Source organism: Tachypleus tridentatus, chromosome 10 (genome assembly GCF_004210375.1).
Source record: "Tachypleus tridentatus isolate NWPU-2018 chromosome 10, ASM421037v1, whole genome shotgun sequence".
Lineage (NCBI taxonomy): Eukaryota > Metazoa > Arthropoda > Merostomata > Xiphosura > Limulidae > Tachypleus > Tachypleus tridentatus.
Window position 1 is genome coordinate 40975790 of NC_134834.1, and position 19015 is coordinate 40994804.

The 19015-nt window shown below is 32.1% G+C and overlaps 1 protein-coding gene across 6 annotated transcripts in view; it reads right to left on the reverse strand.

Moving 5' to 3' along the window:
* Positions 1 to 618: 618 nt before the first annotated feature.
* The window catches only part of LOC143229126 (putative ribonuclease ZC3H12C), a 62029-nt gene continuing 43632 nt past the window's right edge, over positions 619 to 19015 (reverse strand). For all 6 annotated transcript variants that reach the window (XM_076460988.1, XM_076460993.1, XM_076460991.1 and 3 more), the window contains 4 exons: positions 13140 to 13279; positions 11318 to 11552; positions 5638 to 5900; positions 619 to 3352 (listed from right to left, as the gene is read on the reverse strand). In XM_076460988.1, coding sequence (XP_076317103.1) covers positions 2217 to 3352; positions 5638 to 5900; positions 11318 to 11552; positions 13140 to 13279 — 1774 coding nt within the window. In that variant the 3' untranslated portion in view covers positions 619 to 2216. The remainder of the gene's footprint in view (positions 3353 to 5637; positions 5901 to 11317; positions 11553 to 13139; positions 13280 to 19015) is intronic.

The following is a 19015-nucleotide window of genomic DNA, read 5'->3' on the forward strand; positions in this document are numbered from 1 at the left end:
AACTGTGAGAGCAGTTTGGATTTTTAAAGAACCAATACCTACATATGAAATGTGTTCATTTGCCTTTGTTCAAGGTGTTTTTCTAACCCTGTCATGTAGAGTTGTAATTGTTCTTATAATTTAGTTACATTAAATCCAAGTTTATATTAGTTTTATGTTTCAGGAAGTGTAAGGGTAATTTCAATAATTAAATGAGATTATTTCATTTAAATATAGTTTCAGTTGCTCTGTAGATTTAGTTCTTGATTCAGCCATTTCCTTCAGATTTGTTTCACTTTCTCTTGCACTGTTACACATTATAGTCTATTTTAGTTCACTTTCTTTCATGAAACATTTTTCTGTGTATTACAAGTCTCATTCCTCTTATTTCAACCACACAAGTTAAACTGTACCTTGATATTCTTGCTGAATAACTCTAGAGTTATTGTAGTGATTATGTATCATTATATGGTTACTTTTTTTTATGCATAATTCTTTTGAACACATTTTTCTAAAGCTTGTATTTACTAGTTCTGTTAGAACTTGCTTTTACAAACGATAAAGAAAAAATAATTAATACAAATCCAAGGTAGGTAATTCCTTTAGTATAGTACTGTAATATTTTATCACACCAAAACACCAGCCATAAAATATGTTTATTATTTTCAGATGAAGACAGTGCTATACAAGGTTGGTAGACAGTGTACATTAAGAAATTTATGTTCAGGTCAAATAAACAAAACATACATTTTGGGCTAGGATGCCCATACTCATCAGGGCAATACATAGTATTGTTTAAACAGTTCCATCATCCAGCATTGCTAGGACAAATTAAAAAATCTACATAGAACAAATCACCATAGTAATAATGGGCACAAGTCTGACATCCCCACCACCATCATATCTGTCCCCTCAAGAAATTGGCTATATAACTATACCTAACAAGTATGGCATTTTTGCAGCCTTTTTCATCTCGGTGATCAGGTATCAAATCTTCTGCTATTATTTTAGTAGATGAATTCTTGCTATTAGCATCATGTAAGAGCAAATACCAATGTTTTGGTAAGATTCAAATGAAGAAATACAAAAAAATTATTCATGTTTAATGCAAGCACTATACCCCATGACTTCTAGTTTCTTATTATATGAGCACCCATAAAATTTGGTGAAAAATTCAAGAGTGCTCTAAACTCAAAATTCAGTGTTATCACAGTGCTGTGATATTGGAATGGTCAATACTTTTCTACAACACTTAACAAAATGTGTTGACACAATTCATATATATATACAAGTAAGTAAACTGTGCATTTCCCACACAAGTTTTCATTTTTACTAATAAACAGCCATTCTTTAATTCATACAGAACACAGTATTGAAGAATATGAGATGTGCTAGAAGCAATACTTCTATACACAGTAATAACACCACCACAGTGGTTGTTAAAATAAAAGCTCTTGTCTGTCTGTTTGTTTGTGAACAAGAGGCAATCCTGTAGCTAATAGGTTTTTTTTCGTGGTTAACATTTCTACCACCACAGGTAAAAATAATCAGTGCTTCAGGCTAGCAGCAAAACTCAAAATTTTTATTACTAATTTTAAACTCCTTTGTTGTTGGGATGACATACAAGATACAGATTCTGCTAAGTTCTAATATATGTGAAATAAATAGCTTGTTATGTTTAAATGTCACAGTATAAACAAAGTTCTTCTATTTACTATCATGGGAAATAACCTAAGGTCAAATTATATTATTTTTAAACTACAAAAGAAAAAGTGTTTCTATTCTTTATCATTAATTGAAGATGCTATTTCTAGTGCTACTTGATAGAATAAAGGAATCATCTACTACGCTTGAGCTACAAACGACTAGAAATTATGTGTACCTAAAAGATTACTCGACTGGCCTGATTTATTACTGTTGGTTCTTCTGGTTCTTTAAAACCTCTTAAAGTAATTGTTTTTGCAAATTACTAGTAATAGCATTCTTTTTAAACAGCTCAAAAACCTTGAAGTTTTCCCAACATAATACTCATTTTCTGATCTCGCAAGTCAATAATTTTGATCTTATTATTGTCTATCAAGCATAAGCTTTCAAGCCAAACATTTTGTAATATAATAAAATAGTTTATTTGTTCTTCACGGTTTAAAAATAACTTAATATGGTAAAATATTTTCCAAATTAATTGCAAATCAATATCAAAGAGAATTTAAAACTGTTACTGAACACTTTCTAAAACTTTATCCTTTAGGAAACATGGCCAAGATTGCAGCACAGATTCTTTGTGCATTTGTTTCTTCTGGATTTAATTCCATCACTGCTCTTACTTGTTCTGCAGGAAAAATTGATGATAAATGATAGAAAACTTTGTGTCGAGAATCATCCTGCAACACATCTGGTCTTGGGGCTGGTATCAAGGATCTAACAGGATGACCAATGCTGTGACTTTGGGTTACAGCAGAGTCTGTCCACAGAGCATTGTTTGACCCTTGACCCTGAAGTAACCAATGTCTCTGAGGTGAGGATTTACCAGTATAACCAGCAAGTACCAGTCCTTGGGAAGGTAACCCAGCAGTCTGCACATCTGGATAAAGATTGAGGCTTGTGTCAGAGGTGCTGTTAAGACGTTGCATCCCAGCCGATGACGGAGGCCACTGTTGACAGGAGTCTGGGGCACTGGCGATTCTTGTCAAGCTCTGATGCTCTGCAATAGTGGGAGATGTTACATGATTCCATGGGTGAAGAAATGTGGGTGATGGCCTACCTTCACTACCTAATCTAGTTAAGGGTTGGTGGGTTTTTCTAGAATGACCCTGATTCTGAATATTCTGACCTTGGGAATCAGGAGTCCGCATTCTCTGACCACTGCCCTCTCTAAAAATGGAGAGAAAGTGAGGATCAAATGATGGTCTGAGAGTAAGTTTTTGCTGAAGCTGACAGGGTAAATTGGTTTCTTCTCCAACATTTGAAACAGACTGAGGAGAATGGAAAGACTGTTTTGGAGCACGTTGGCTGTCTGGATCAGAAAGACGTTTGGCCACAGTCAAGTGGCCCCCAGCATTAGGATCTAGGAATCTCTCAGCTTGTGAACTGCATATATTCTGGGGAAGATTTGGCCTTGTTGCAGCCCAGCTACAAGCAGATGCAGGAATATCAGACCAAGAGGCACCAAGGGGACCCAGATTGGTAAGCCCTCCTGATACTGGGTTGCTGAATGAAAATGATCCTTCAAGTTGCTTATTTTCAGGATCAACTGGTTCTGCACTAACAAGTGTAGATGGTACAAGAGATTTGGTCCTAGACAAAGGCTTCTTCATTTTAGGCTGGGAGGATGATGTTCCAGATAATGGAAGGCTCTTAGTCTTCAGCTTATCACCTGTAAAATTGAAATCTTTATAATCAGAACATATAAAACTAAGATCTTTTGCATTGCATAATGGATACAACAATGATACTTTAAATAAATAAAAGTACAATAACAGTTTTTGTGCAAGTGTCGCAGTGCTACCTTCAAAATTAAATTAATCACCCTTAATATCAATAAATGTGAAGGGAATTAAAATATTAATTTATTTTATTTTATCCAAGTTTCAAATCCTTTATTACAAAATAAAACTATTAAAAACTACAGATGTATTGTCACATGACCAATGAGCTATCAAAATTCTCTACTTTGGCACACTGTATCTTCGATAATACTATGGCATCTGGACAATAAAATGCTTCATAACATTTTGCCATGTTCATTTCAAAGTTCTCTAAATGAATACAATTGAAAAAATAATAAAATTTGTTCAACTCTTGACAGCTACTTCATCCACCTCCAACAGATTTGTACATCATAGAGTTATGGTTATTAAAAGGGGGTTATTTTGCAACTGGCTGCTCGACCTAGCACTTGCAGTTATTAAATATGTTATAGTTAGAGATACAGTTTAAATGATACGTAGGTCTTATATTTCAAAATCCATAATTAAAAGGTTTAAACATTCCGTTCTCAAGGCTTAGGATATAACACATTGAATGAACATTTTTCCAAAGGGTTATGCATGTCTTCCACAGAAACTGTAATATGTCTTGAAGGCACCATTGTATTAGTATATAAAGGACAAGAAAAAAAATTAACTGTTTGTGAAAAGAAAAGGACTAAAATTACAAATTTAACACAAGGAAAATCTTTAAAGACATTCTATAAAAAATTAAAAAAGGATTTGCGTTTTTTTGCCATTTCTAAATATTAATTATTCAATTGCACTGTATGATAATAGCTAGTTAGTGATATGGTAAGGAAAATGAAAATATAAACATTTACCTTTAAAAATTTTTTTGATATCCTTCAAGATAGAGACATTCTCAAAATTAAAATCACCTTGTACTCTTACTCAATTTGTTAATAGTTTGAATGCAAGTGACTACAACAGAATAATAATTATAAAACCATCATTCTTTGTGTACAAGATACTTATGATCTTTAACAAAATATTATCAGTTTTTGAGAGGATATGTTAAGAAATCTCAGAGTTACAGCATGTATTATAAGGCACTGACTCATACTAAAGTAATAAGTAGTATCAGACAACTTCTAAGTAAACATGCACAGGTCTTAAAATCACTACACTCAGAACAAAAAAGATTAACCACAGATGAAAAATTAAGATATTGTTTCTTTATTCCATGACTAAAGGTCAATTAAACATATGCATTTTCTGTGTTAATATTAAGTTTACTGAGGTGAAAGTTAGCTGTTTTTACTCATACCTCCTATTCAAATTCTTTATTAGTGTATTACAGACATTACTATGAATAATAATACACAATGGAAAACTCATGTTGCTAATGTTGCTGCTTAATTGGTTTTTGTTGTAAAAAAGTTCAAAATATGACCCCAAGCAACTAAATACTGAATTGAGAAAAATGAATGGAGACAACTGCTGAATGACTAGTTTGTAGACTAAAATATTATTTACATTTTGAAAGCATTTTTGTGGATTTATTTTGTAACAATAATTATCCTCGCAGATGTAAGTGAAAAAAAAACAAAAACAAAAAGTAGTAATAGAATAGCTCAATAATGCCTGTTTCACTTTTTACATAAAGTAGAATATTGTATAACAGTCCTCCTGTAAGACAACAAATGAAGTTAAAACCTATTTAGTAGCAGCTTACAAAAAAGATAATAGTAACAACTACTGGACTAAAAGTATAGATAAGAAAAATATAAGGAATGCTTTATCCTTGCTAAATGATATAATAAAGAACAAGTAATGCAGTTGTCCACTTACTTCTAACCTAGTAAATTTAGCAATATACTAGATACTGGAGGGTATACACTCAATTGGCTCACAATTCTATTATTGTTTATAAGTGTCACCTGTTTTCGAAACACAGTCCAAATTACAAATATTGAAATGATTGCAAAATATCATTTGATATTACAATAGTACATCTGAGTTTTAAAAACTAAATCGTTAATTTTTATTTCTCCTTATTTATTTTATAGTTTGATTGAAATTACTTACCAAACCTTAATTTACGAACAGGTTGAAAAATAGGAGAAAGAAACAAAACCTTAGTTTTAAACTTACATAGCTTTGGAGCAAAGTTCAGATATCCAAACTAATTCAAAGCCAACAGTTAAGACTGTACTAAATGAGCACGCACCTGGAGAAGAGTCTCGACTTTTAAGCCCACGAGCTTTAACTTCCTGTAGTTGCTGCTTTGCATGCTCTGCCAGACGTTCTGTGACAGATTTCTGAGGTTGGTTACCTCTTTCTGGGTGGTAGTACTTACATTTATTACCATAAGTACATTTTTTTCCATATGGACAGGGTGGAGGAAGTGTGTCTGGAGCCTTTGGTAGCTTCCGAATGAAATTTTCAAGAGATGGTCCATGCCGACCCAATGGATCATCTGGAGGCATGAACCTAGACAATGGAAGATTTTAGACAAGAACAAACTTATACAAAACTTGTATAATGTCTTCTTAGAAACAAGAGTTATAAATACAGTGAATTTGGAAAATGCACCATTGGTTCAAATTTACTAAGCTGCAGAAAAGGTGACTGGAAATAAAGTAACATACTTTTTAATATTCAAATACATAGTAAAGTAATACAACAAAAAACATTTTGAGGTTACTTAGTACAATAATAGCATGATATGTAACACTATACAACAAGCATGTGACAGACATGTTAACAACACAACTTTTGTACAAGGATATATATAAATAAAAGAAAATGAGGAACAATGCCACTTTCCTGGCCTATCACTGCCTGAAACACAGCTTTACCTCTGAATTGAGGAATGTAATACCTAACCTGACCTCACATGAGATTAATCCATATTACAATTCAGGATGGTTTCTCTTACATTTTGAACATTATATAATGAACTTAACACACAATCTAATAATTTCCTCACTACGAATCATAGTATCATGTTTTTTGATCAAATACAACACTACAAACAGTCTGTTAACTTGACAAGTGTATTTATATATAATGCAGAGTCAAGTGCACTTTTCAGTCATATATGAGGTTAATCATTACATGAATGAACAGAATAATTTAATTTCTATGAACTTAAAAAGCTAAAAACATAAATTTTGTTTAACTTAGTTCCAGTAACATATTTTAATTCACATTCATAAAAACGAAAGAAACGTTTGTACTTCTATTCTCATCAATATTAGAATGCCATTTCGTCAATAGCCTCTGTGGACGATAAAGTTTTAACGGATGTAATGATGTACAAACCCGAATATCATATTTCTTGGCTGTAAAAGGTATTCTTACGCCAAAAATTCTTAAAGTTGTTTGAATGACTAGAAACAAACGATGAAAATTTTCAAAGTACTAAAAGTGATACTAAAAAAAATCAAATTTTCACAAAAAATAAAAATCAAACGAAAATGAAATATAAAGTTTTCGAACAAAATCTAAACATCTAAAATGTTCAAAACATAATCTGAAAGCTCTGAACAACCTAAATATGTTAATATAAGTGCATATATGCAAACTAGAAAACGTGCTATAAAAAATAATTATTTTCTGCCAAAAATGTTTAGAAGAATAAATGTGTTTAAATAGAAACAAAAGTAACGCCGTAACAAAGCCTCTCCTACGTCCAAGCATGACTTGGGGCCCTAACAGCGGCAAATCGTGCAGCCGCGTCACGTTGCACGGGTAACTTGCCGCGGGATTCCCACGACCTTAGCTAGTGCGTGACGCTCCTTCACTAACCCTTACCCCTGCCCATCCCAGTCAGCTACAGACTGATCTGTTTATGGCAGTGAGGGCAACCTCAGATGGCGCTTCTCATGACTTCTCCCTAGAGGATTTGCAACTTCCTCTGACAAACACAGCAAGTTTTTCCTTTACTTAGTATCAGACCTTTAATGTTGGTGGTACAAATTGTAAATACACAAACCAAATGTACATACATAGTTTTTAATTTTATCCATTTGCTATTGTTAGTGAAACAATATATTTTCTTCAACTACGAAATGGCCCGGCATGGCCAAGTGTGTTAAAGCGTGCGACTCGTAATCTGAGGATCGCGGGTTCGCATCCCCTTCGCGCCAAACATGTTCGCCCTTTCAGCCGTGGGGGCGTTATAATTTGACGGTCAATCCCACTATTCGTTGGTAAAAGAGTAGCCCAAGAGTTGGTGGTGGGTGGTGATGACTAGCTGCCTTCCCTCTAGTCTTACACTGCTAAATTAGGGACGGCTAGCACAGATAGCCCTCGAGTAGCTCTGTGCGACATTCAAAATACATCAACTACGAAATATTTACTTTTAAAAGTATCCCAAGACTTTTCATGTATGGAACAGCCAAAGCAATTGATTGTAAAACCAGTGAGCACGTAAAAAAGAACAGAGAATAACGCTTAATCCTGGCCAAAGGTATCATACTGCAAACGCATTTGGAGTTGTTTATTTTGCCAGACTAGGATATACTTTTTTAATACTTTTTGTAGTTATATATATATTAAAACTCCAAGAACCACTGAGAATGTATCTATTTAACTGCCATACTTAAATACTCTAATTACATTTCATAGATAACTGTTAAATAAAAGTATCTGGCTCTTTTGTAAACAAGCATTGCAAGCTCGAGTTAAAGTTACATTCTGTTTGTTTGTTTTTGAATTTTGCGCAAAGCTACACAAGGTATACCTACGATAACCATCCCTAATTTAGTTGTGTAAGACTGGAGGGAAGGTAGCTAGTCATCACCACCCACCGCCAACTCTTGGGCTACTCTTTTACCAACGAATAGTGGGATTTACTGTCATATTATAACGTCCCCATGGCTGAAAAAGCAAGCATGCTTGGTGTGACAGGGATTCGAACTAGCGACCCTAAGATTACGAGTCGAGTGCCTTAACCACCTGGCCATGCTGGGCCATTTAAGTTCCATACTCGTTCGCGCACTTAACTTTAAGCACAAGTCTCGTTAAAACACTTTATGTGGTTCTCTAAATAAGCTCATTTATCAACGCACTTTTTGGTTTGCAGGAAAATTGTTTTTGTTTTGCTTGGAACTAAGCACAAAGCTACACAACTGTTTCTGTAAGTTTACAAAATCAACACACTTTTTAAATTCTGAAAACAATACCAAATATCATGCTTTTTAAACACTCCATCATCTTTGAGAAAAAAATGCAAATTTTCAGTAACTTCAATTCTATGATGTAAAAACGTTATTAAATCTCTTCCGTGCAAAATCCAACAAAATAATTAACGTTAAGTCGTCAGTTTTTAGGTAAATTTTCCACGATTTTATAACAGAATTTTATATTTTAGCCTATGATTATTTAAGTTTTCTTTTGGTAAAAAAACGCTGCTGCTTTAAAATTATATTCCGTGTTGTTGTTTTTAAATTAAATACTCATAAACAAAATATAATTGAATCAGATGAATTACTTTTCTCAAGTAACCTACAAAATGTTTTTCAATTTACAATGAAGGACATACGATATAACATTACTTTCTAGGGTAACTTCACTTACTTTGTTGGTGTGCAAGTATTTTTAAAGTCGTTCATTAAACTTAAAGAATTCTAAAGCTTTCAGAAAGAACATCGTGTTTTTCTTTTTTTTTGTTTGTAGAGTGAAATGTGAATTACTACATTTTTGATGTAACAGATCTGTAAACTTTACATTCCTTATTCAAATAGCAGTGTCATTGGGCTATACAAAGTTGGTCACTTGTTGATTTCTTAAGAACCTGTCTAGTAGGGATAACTGTAACGACACGTGTATCATCAACACTCTCAATCTGTTAGAAAAATGATGATACAAAATCAGTTTTCCACATCCGACGAATAACACGCGAAATTCTGATTAGTTTCTTCTTGGCCTTGACCAAAATTGACGTGACGCGTGGGCATCCGCTGCGGGCATGACGGAGACGTCCCTGACCCACGTAGCCGGTATGGCTCGAGATACATCTCAACAGGGAGGTACATGCAGAGGGCCGGTAATTTAACACACCTAGCTTACTGATGTTGCGGTAAAGAAAGGCCACATTCTCTCAGGTGGAGGTCGAATGGAATGGTGGGCGGTAATATCAGAGAAATATTTCAAGGAAAGGGATGTGCACTGAATATCTTATATGCTTGTCTGGTTCAATGAAAAGGTGTGTGTAAGGCTAGTGGCATACCTTGTAAGTTTGTTTGCTTCTCTCAAAACTTATATGAGTAAGTTAGTTCTCCTTATTTTGTTATGTGGCCAGGACAAAAATGCAGTGGTTTGTGTACTGCAATACAGAAATAAAATACTCATATAACTGTACTGTATATTCTGTACATCTACTTACACAGGTTGAATACACCTTGTATAAATTGTTCTTACAATAAACATGAAGAGTGAGACATTTCTCATATAAAAGAATTATTATTTCCCAAACTGCATGATTAAAGTATAAAACATTTTAAAATAAGGTTTACCAACAACTTAAACTCATCCAAATTACATTTTGATACAATTCCAAATTAATTATATTTGAAAAATCAATGCTGGTTTCATAAATACCAGTATCCTGGAACCTACTGAATTGAACACTTTTGTATTTAATGACATTAGTAACTTAACCATCAAGTGCTTTGATGTAGAGTTATGTCATCTTATTTAATAACTTAGATAGACTGGCAGAGTTGCATCTTCTATTTTAAAATATAAACTGTCTTAATTTATTTGGATGAAGTTCTTTATTTATTAAGAAGCAATATTTTTCCCTCAGGAGAAATACAGGAAACTAAGTAACTTCACTTAGATAATTTTCATGTTAAGTAAAGAGTCGAGTATTGCAGTGAAAAATGTCTATATTTAATCTCCATAATATCTACCCACAACTCACCTTGAGAAAATACTGTAATGTTTTAATACCAAACAGAAAAGTGAAAGAGGAGACTTTAACAGAAACACCAAACAATGTTTAAAACACAAATTGTTTCTCTAATGGGCAGGTTACCTATTATTTTTACAATCAAATTTCACAATGAAATCTCACACTGGAAAGATCACCACATAACTTAATGCTTCTGTTCTATCAAAAATGCATAATAAGAATACATATTTGAAATTTATAATAAATATCCTTTAAATATTAATTTTAGACATAAATTATATTATTAATATTATATAGTACTATATATATTCTTGGATAGAAATGTCAAAAATACTAAAATTATTGTTAAAAATCATGACACCATATTAGATGTACCTAATTAAGTTTTGTTTTTTTTCTCCTGCTTACATAATCTTACTGGTTGCTTCTAAAGGGTACATGAAAGAAGAACAAGAAATATTTTTCACTTGTCATACATGACAGCAAATTATTCTGGACATGCTTTGAAACTAACAAACATTTCCACTCTATATGATATGATATCATTTACAATGTTCAATAATTTTTGTACAATATACATTATACAGAACATTATATTAGCTGTACAAAACTACAGTAAGTCTTTAGAACATACTGACACCTTAAATGTTTTTGTGAATTATACATTACAACATGTAAGTTTCAATCCAGTTGCTCTTCATCTCATGTTAGCACAACTACAAATAAAAATGTTGAGGGCAGTATCCAACAACATAACGTTTCAAACTGACTTTTTCTTGGTGGAAACTTAAGTGAAATCTCTTACCTTAAATTGAAGTGTAAAAAGCAATTTTGTTTATGACTCAACATTAACATAGGCTGTACTTTCTAAAAATAGTGGAGGCTTAGCTCTAAATACTGTTTTGAAAGCAGATCAAATCCCCTAAGTAACACAAGTTTCATGATAAAGGATTAATGTTCAAGTAATAATCCAGTAATTACATACCTGTCATTTACAAAGGAGTACATCAACAGCCGTTCCTCTACAACCTTTTTATATTCTGGATTTTCATTCACAAGATCCCTGTAGTTATCATTGGACACAACAATTCCATCAGTTTCAGCTGCAAGCTTCAGAATATAACGGTCATCATAAGGGACAATTCTCCGTCCTTTGACTTGCCTTGAGGGAGTAAATACTAGTAGTCTTTCTTTCTCCAACTGAAGTAATATTTCTTGATCTACAATGAAAATACAAAAAACAGTTTACTATTTCATCATTAATCTAAAGTAAAGGTAAATACCAAGAAACATACGAGTCTTCTTTTTTAGTAAAGTTGAATAAACCTAAAACAGATGAAAACTCTCTTATTCACTGAACACGGGTAGTATTTGTTTAGTCCTTAGATACACTCCAAAAGTTAATATATAACCAATAAAACTATTTAAATTAGATTATTTACAATTTGCAGCATATCCTTGCTTTTTTTTTCTGAAATATTTCTGCACTAATATCTCATTAAAATAATGAAAAACATAAGGTGCTTATGTCATTTAGCTTTATTGGTTTTGATGAATATTCATTTATATTATGGGTACAAGAAAAATCCTCTTTCAAAGTAGTACATAACAGAAAAGGTGTTTGCTTATTCTGATTTATAAGAGTATAGAACAGCAGTTCTGAATCTGTAGTTTGCACACTCACTTAAGTTGATTCATGGAGACATGATTACAGAAAGGAAGCAGCAGCACTGTGGATAACCAAAATAAAATAATAACAAATGCAGGTGGTTCACAAGCAAAAAAGTTTGATAACCACCAGTATAAAAGACGATAAATGTTATTTTTTTAAAGGAAAAGTTTTGTACTATTTTCACATGTTGCTGAAAAAAAGCAATACACTGTATGTAGTAAAACTTTATTTTATTCATATTTCACCAAGTTTACCCAATATTTTTCTCATGAAATTCCCTCCCACAAAAACTAAAAAACATTTTTTTCTTTATATGTTTTTCAGACTTACCTTTCTACATGCATGAAGACTGAAGATAAATGTTGATATAAGAAATTACAAAAAATTAAAAAGATGAATATTTTCCACTTTCCTGTAAGGTACTCCTTAAAATAAACATTTTGATATATGACTTTTTTTTCAAAAGTAACCATTCAGTGATACAGAGAATGACAGACATTTAGCTATTTTATGCACAGATGAGACTGACTTCATACTTACCTCAATATGATAAATAGCACATAACAAAAAAGGTCAAAATGTATGGTTTTCACTAATGTACCTCAAGACTAATTTATTAGCTACCTTCATGTATTAACCAGTATACAACAAAAAAATCTTAAAATTTTTTATTATTTTAAGCCTAGAGAAGTTTATTACAGGCAATTTTATTCACTATATTTTAGATAAATATATTAGAAACTGTCAAAAGATTTTAATTTCTGCTCTGAATCATTTTAGTTCAACACTTGAACATTTCATAAAATTAATATCATGAGAGGTTGTTTTTTCTTAAGACTTTTTCATCATTTCTACTTATAGTAGCTGGTAAAAATAAAGATTGACATAATTCTTGAAATTTTAGTAAAGGAATCAAGGATTAGAAGATGTTTTTATTTCTACTGTCTAAAAATAATAAGAAAATAAAAACAGTAGTAAAGCTATGTTTTGAACAACAGTTATACAGAATGTACAAAAAATCAGCCACAAATGGAATTTTAAATGATAAAATTCTTGAGAGAAAACTTAATTTATGATAATATTATACACATTTTCAATAGACCAGTAATGAAAATTTTAATCAACATAGGCATACCTTTGATAGGAGCATCTGGACGAGATGTTTCTTTCCTCCACATGGGTACAAATACAGTAATTTCATTATGGCCCCTCATTCTGAACCAGTCCACAGCCAACTGAATACCACGACATGAAAAACATTCTTTGTTTCCATGACTACAAACAAAGAAATATACAGTTTTTCTGCATAAGCTGTTGTTAAGATAAAAATGTGAGCAATTTACTTCAGTTATACTTTTCTTGCTATAAAAATACTCTAATCATCTTTCCTCTATTTCAGAATATTTTTATTTATCCTTCCAAGGAGAAGGTTATCTTTACCATTATTTTGTTTTGTATCAATGAAAGATCAGAATATGTTTAATTTTACTATTATAGTGTGTTGTATTGCTGGTTCTTTGGAATTAATTGTTAAAGTAATGCCTAGTCCAGTCCACGTAATGATAACCAATTAATTTATTTCTTCTGTTATGTTTGTTTGAGCCATGTTCATTTTTAAGGCCCAGTTTCATAAAGAAACTTTTCAACATAAAATCCACAATAAATTCAAGTATATTTCAATATAAACTACAATACATATATCTAGCTTATAAAACTTCTTCGCTCGCAAAGCTAACTGATTAATAGGCAATGCTAATTCACCAAACAACTGAATAGCAAAATAGATGTGATAAATAATTACTTCTGACACTTAACTAGTTTTCACTAATTGACAAAACTAAATAAATACTCTTTAACTATACATTGATTCTTGTACCTATAATGTACCCTTATTTCTATATGCTTCATTAAATTTCTAGATGAATACCTCACCATTTTTTATTAACTCCATGTGTAATCCCCTAAATTAAAACTGAATATTTAACTTGCAACATTTTTAATATTCCTACTGTATATATACTTTGGCACAACTGAAATTTAATGAAGAAATTTCTTGTTTTCATTGAGTAAAATTTGTAATGTAACTGTAGCAATCTCTAAAAAATTAATAACGTTAATACATTCTAATTTATAATCTCAGTTTGTTACACAAGCTCTCTGATAAAATTTTATGAAAACACAATAGAGTAATGATCCAAGGTGCATTCTGTTATATATTACTAAGCAATTAACTTAAGTAATCAATTAATCAAAAAAGAAAAGATTAAATCTATTAATGTTACAAAATAATCAACTAGTATATCCAATTGTTACTATTTGTGATTATTATAACTATATGATGATTGAGATATTACATTAAGATTTTTTCATTATTGTCTTTTATTAATTCACATTTTAGTTTAATCAATTAATGTCACAAGTCACAAAAATAATCACCTAATAAGAATCAGGTTCCCAATGATTATTATTATTTTTGATTATTATAACTGTCCAAGTAACTGAAATATTGCTATAAACTTTATTTGCTTTTAAATATAGAGCTAAAAAATGGGCTGTTTGTGCTCTGCCCACAATGGGTATTAAATGCCAGTTTTGAGCATTACAAGTTTTGTTTTTCATAGATCTCATATAAGAATGATTCATTAATTGAAAGTAAATGTTTAGCAAGCCCAAAGATTAATCAATTTGCAAATTCCACTAATCTCCCACTAATTTTGCAATTATTTTTATAGACCCAGGTAACAAATAGAATACAAAAAGAACTTGCATTTATTGGGAGTTATTACTCTTTTATAATTTATCTAATTAACAAAACCAGCTCAAGTTAACAGACGTGTGGAGAGTTAAATTAAAAGTATGATAATTTTCTATATATATACACAGGGTGGCTCGTAAGTCCCTACCTATCCATATGTTATTATGTTATATTCAATAATATTAATGATGAGTTGAAGGCAGCTGTTACTACAGCATTTGGATCAATAATCCCTACTATGTTGAGGAAAATGTCTCACAGAACATGGCATCACATAATATTATGAGGCGAGAACGAGGGACAGCACACAGATACACTGGATACATAAGATATATGGATGGGTAGGGACTTACGAGCCACCCTGTATATCTTACTGTTTAAATATTAGAAGCATTTTATATTAAATGTTAGCAACCTATTTTTAAAGCATCTGAGCATGTTGAATCAAATATTTGCTAATAAAGCTCAATTAGTGTACATTGTAAGCTAACAATGATATAGCCTTGGTCCTGGTGTCTAATTCTATTTATCTGTTACCTACAATCATAATGAACAGATCACAGTGTGTCTACCATAATCATGAAAGGGTGAACAAGAATGAGAAGTTTTAACAACACAGAAGGATTAGTTTATGACTTGCTTTCATAATATATATTACCAGTTTGTTTTACATAAAATGAATATTTGTGATCATGGTTATACATTTAATATCTAGAAGTTTATCAAATAAGTATTATTGTCAATTCCTTCTCAGATCTACAATGAAAACATTAATCAGTCTAAAGATATATGTTCCTCTTTGTTCTTGTTATCATTTTTCAGAAATAAAAATGTGTGCTATTTGATGCTGCAATACAAAATACAACCACAGTAAGCCAAAAGCTATGGAATTTTAAACCACAAATTGTTTATGATTTGACATAATCAGTAAATAAATCCAATCTAGCTAGGATAAAATGGGACAATGATGATGAAAATGAAGTTTTGTCAATTCTTCAGTGACTTAAGATGTTTTCCTCAGGCATACCCTGTGATATTCTCTACATGTTGCTACAAAGAATTTGGCTATTAATGACATCTGATAATTTTTTTTTAAATACCATGAAGCTGGACAAGTTACAGCTTGTGAGGGAAACACCCACTGTTCCTACTGGAGGTGATGTGAAGGTCAAGTTCAGAGATACCTACACAAGACAAAGGCATCAACATTTTTCTATTTCTGTGATGAAGACAAAGAAAACAAAAGCAATATAATCTTTATAAAAGCAGAAAGAAATACTCTGTAGTGTCTCATCACCTCATACTAAGCAGGTAAGACAGTAGATCTGTACAAAATATAACATTAACTGATGTCTGTGCAAGTTGCTCTTGCATACATAAATAGCAGTCTGAAAAATGGCACCAAGTCTTTCCTAGTAGATGTGATGACAGAACATTTGACCTGTATATCAGAAGTAATCTTTGATGGAACTTCTTGTCCAGTGATAGATGTCAAATCTCTAGTAATGACAAATAGGAAAACTCAAGGAATCACAACATTCAATGAAATGAGAGCATGTGTTTTTCACACTTGTACTTCATGTTGAAAGAAACTTTGACATGACTAACATCACCTTTGATCGGTACCAGGAAGAAAAGTGATAGAAGATAGATCTTTTTCAATATCAAACAACCGGTCATGTGTACTAGCCCAACTCGAAAACAAAACAGAACCAGCATGCTTCTTATTTAACCAACTTCTTGCAAACATTTCTCCAAATAAAGCACTAATCTTTGGTGGGAGATTCAAGAAGGAAGACAACAAATGCAACTGTAGACGTACACCTGCTATAGGCATACCACACAAAGGCAAACTAGTCCTGCATTTTAAGCATAATAATGAGTTGTTGTCCTACAAATGACACTGAAGACCTTGATTTTTTTCTTGTACATTTTTATACTTATAAAAAAAAATCCAAAGTACATTTCAATACATGAAATCCAACAGAAGTTTTCCTTCACTAAATCTATCTTGGAAACCCTGTTTTCTTTCCATACAACACTTGGTTAAAGTACTGCTCACCACATTGCAGAGTACAGCAAGAGGACTGCCTAAAAGGTTTTTCAATATTGTTCATCCCCTGTGCAAAGGGTTGAGAAAGGTGTACAATGTACAAGAAGAAGGCAGTTGCCAAAAAGCACGTGTGATACCATTCTGCAAATGAAAATCACCAAAGACAGTGCATCCAGCAACTAATGCCCTATAGTTTCATGTTCAAAGGATAAACTATCAAACTGTGGTAAGGATGCAGGTTACTTGCTCTAGCCTTGTTTTACCTTTACCAGGCAGCACAGGTTGAAAAATTGCAAATAGACAGCTAACATCAAAGTTCATGTCAATGACTCCAATTTCAGGCACATGTTAGAAAACTGTTTCTTAAAAATGCATGTATAATTCTTATACATGCAGGAAGGAAAAACTTTCATGCATGTAACCTTTCAAATGTGTAGACAGTAGCAACCTAGGCAGGTATTACTCAGATTGAAATAACTATGCTAACTTCCCATAAGTTGATTACTGTTGTATTGATATTAACAAGATTAGCTTAGAACAAAATAATCAGCAGTAAAACCTTTGTATGAATAATTTATGTTTATGCAGTACAAATGATATTTTAATACAATACATTCATTCATCAGTTGGGACATACTCCTGTTTCTAAGGAGTTGGAAATATCTGTGGCCATAGTGAAGTGCAATTTATTAAGTAAAGAACAAATAGCCAACTGTGCAACTATGCTTAACAACAAATAAATAAAGGCGAATATATTTATTACAACGTATAAAAAAAATTACTAGGCAGGACAAAGTTACAGCCAAAGTAGCTTCATTGTAGATGATATAAGTGGTGATTTGAAAATGTTTTATTACAAAATGACCATAACAAAAAGTTACGTTGTAACACATACAACTGCTTCATTTTTTTTCACCGTGTTTACTAGCACGTTTTCGAAACACAAAAATAGGACGCTTGCTCTTTGTCCCGTACAAATACAGTGAGGTCCTCAAAAGCGACTCTATTGTAACTCCATCGCTATTAACGTTGAACAACGAAGAAAAAACTCAAACTTGCAGGCCAGGGCCCTTTGAAGTCACGAATGATGTTCGTGTGTCCTGCCCACGATCCACGCGCCGCTTGAGGCAGAAACGTACGAATGATTTGATTTCGTGCGTACATGATAAATATAAACGTATACAAGTTGTAGTTTAGTCAGGAATTGCTCGTACTGGAAACTACAGATACCCTTCTCTTCAATAGCGAAGTTATTTGATTGAAATCGAATTAAAATCTAGTTGTAAATACTTTCAGTTTCTATTCTGTAAAGAATTATGTGAAAAAAGAAAAAAGTTAAACATTCATTTGTAAATATCATAGGAAAAGTTTCAACTTCGATGCATAACTTGAAATTAAAACTAAAAACGTCCAGCTTGCCAAGCGAATGTAACGAATAAGTTCCATGATGTTTTCTTCCTTTAGCCCGACAATTTTTAGACAGAATAATTTCTATTTCCTCTCAAATTTAGGTGCCTACAAAATATGTGCGAATTTTCTGTATATTATTTCAAGTACTGTAACGTCATCCAGATGTCTCGCAACATATAAAACACTTACTTCGCCACCTGGCTGCACGTAAATCTCATGTAGCATTAAAATAAAAAAGCAAACAAAAAGCAAACACAAGTTAGATCTCAGTAACCAACCACAGTCATATAGAACATCTTCCCTTATCCTACTCTTTCTGCAAAGTTTACTTCAAACAAAACAGTTATACAATTTTAAATCAAACAATTATAATCTTTCTTCAACTTTAATAAGAAAAAAAAACAAAACAAAAACTGATACCATATTGTTAACATTGGACCCACATAGAGCATCACAGTTATTAGGTTACGTACAAGAAACTCTGAGAACCGCCTCGATTATTTAGTCAAACAATTCAATATGAATGCTCTTTTTGATCCAGTCATACTGAAAATATATTTTAAACGTTATAACTAACAAAAATACTAATATTTATTTTGAAGAGCACATTGTTTACTTTCCAATTACATAAGTCTGACAGCAAAACGAGATAACATAATTTTGCTCCAATGTTTCTTAGTATAAAATTATTTGGTAAAATTTGTATGAACATGAGGACAGCTTTTAGGAAAAATGACTTAATTTTACCTCTACTAATTAATAACGAGCAAAAGTATTATAATATTAGAATATC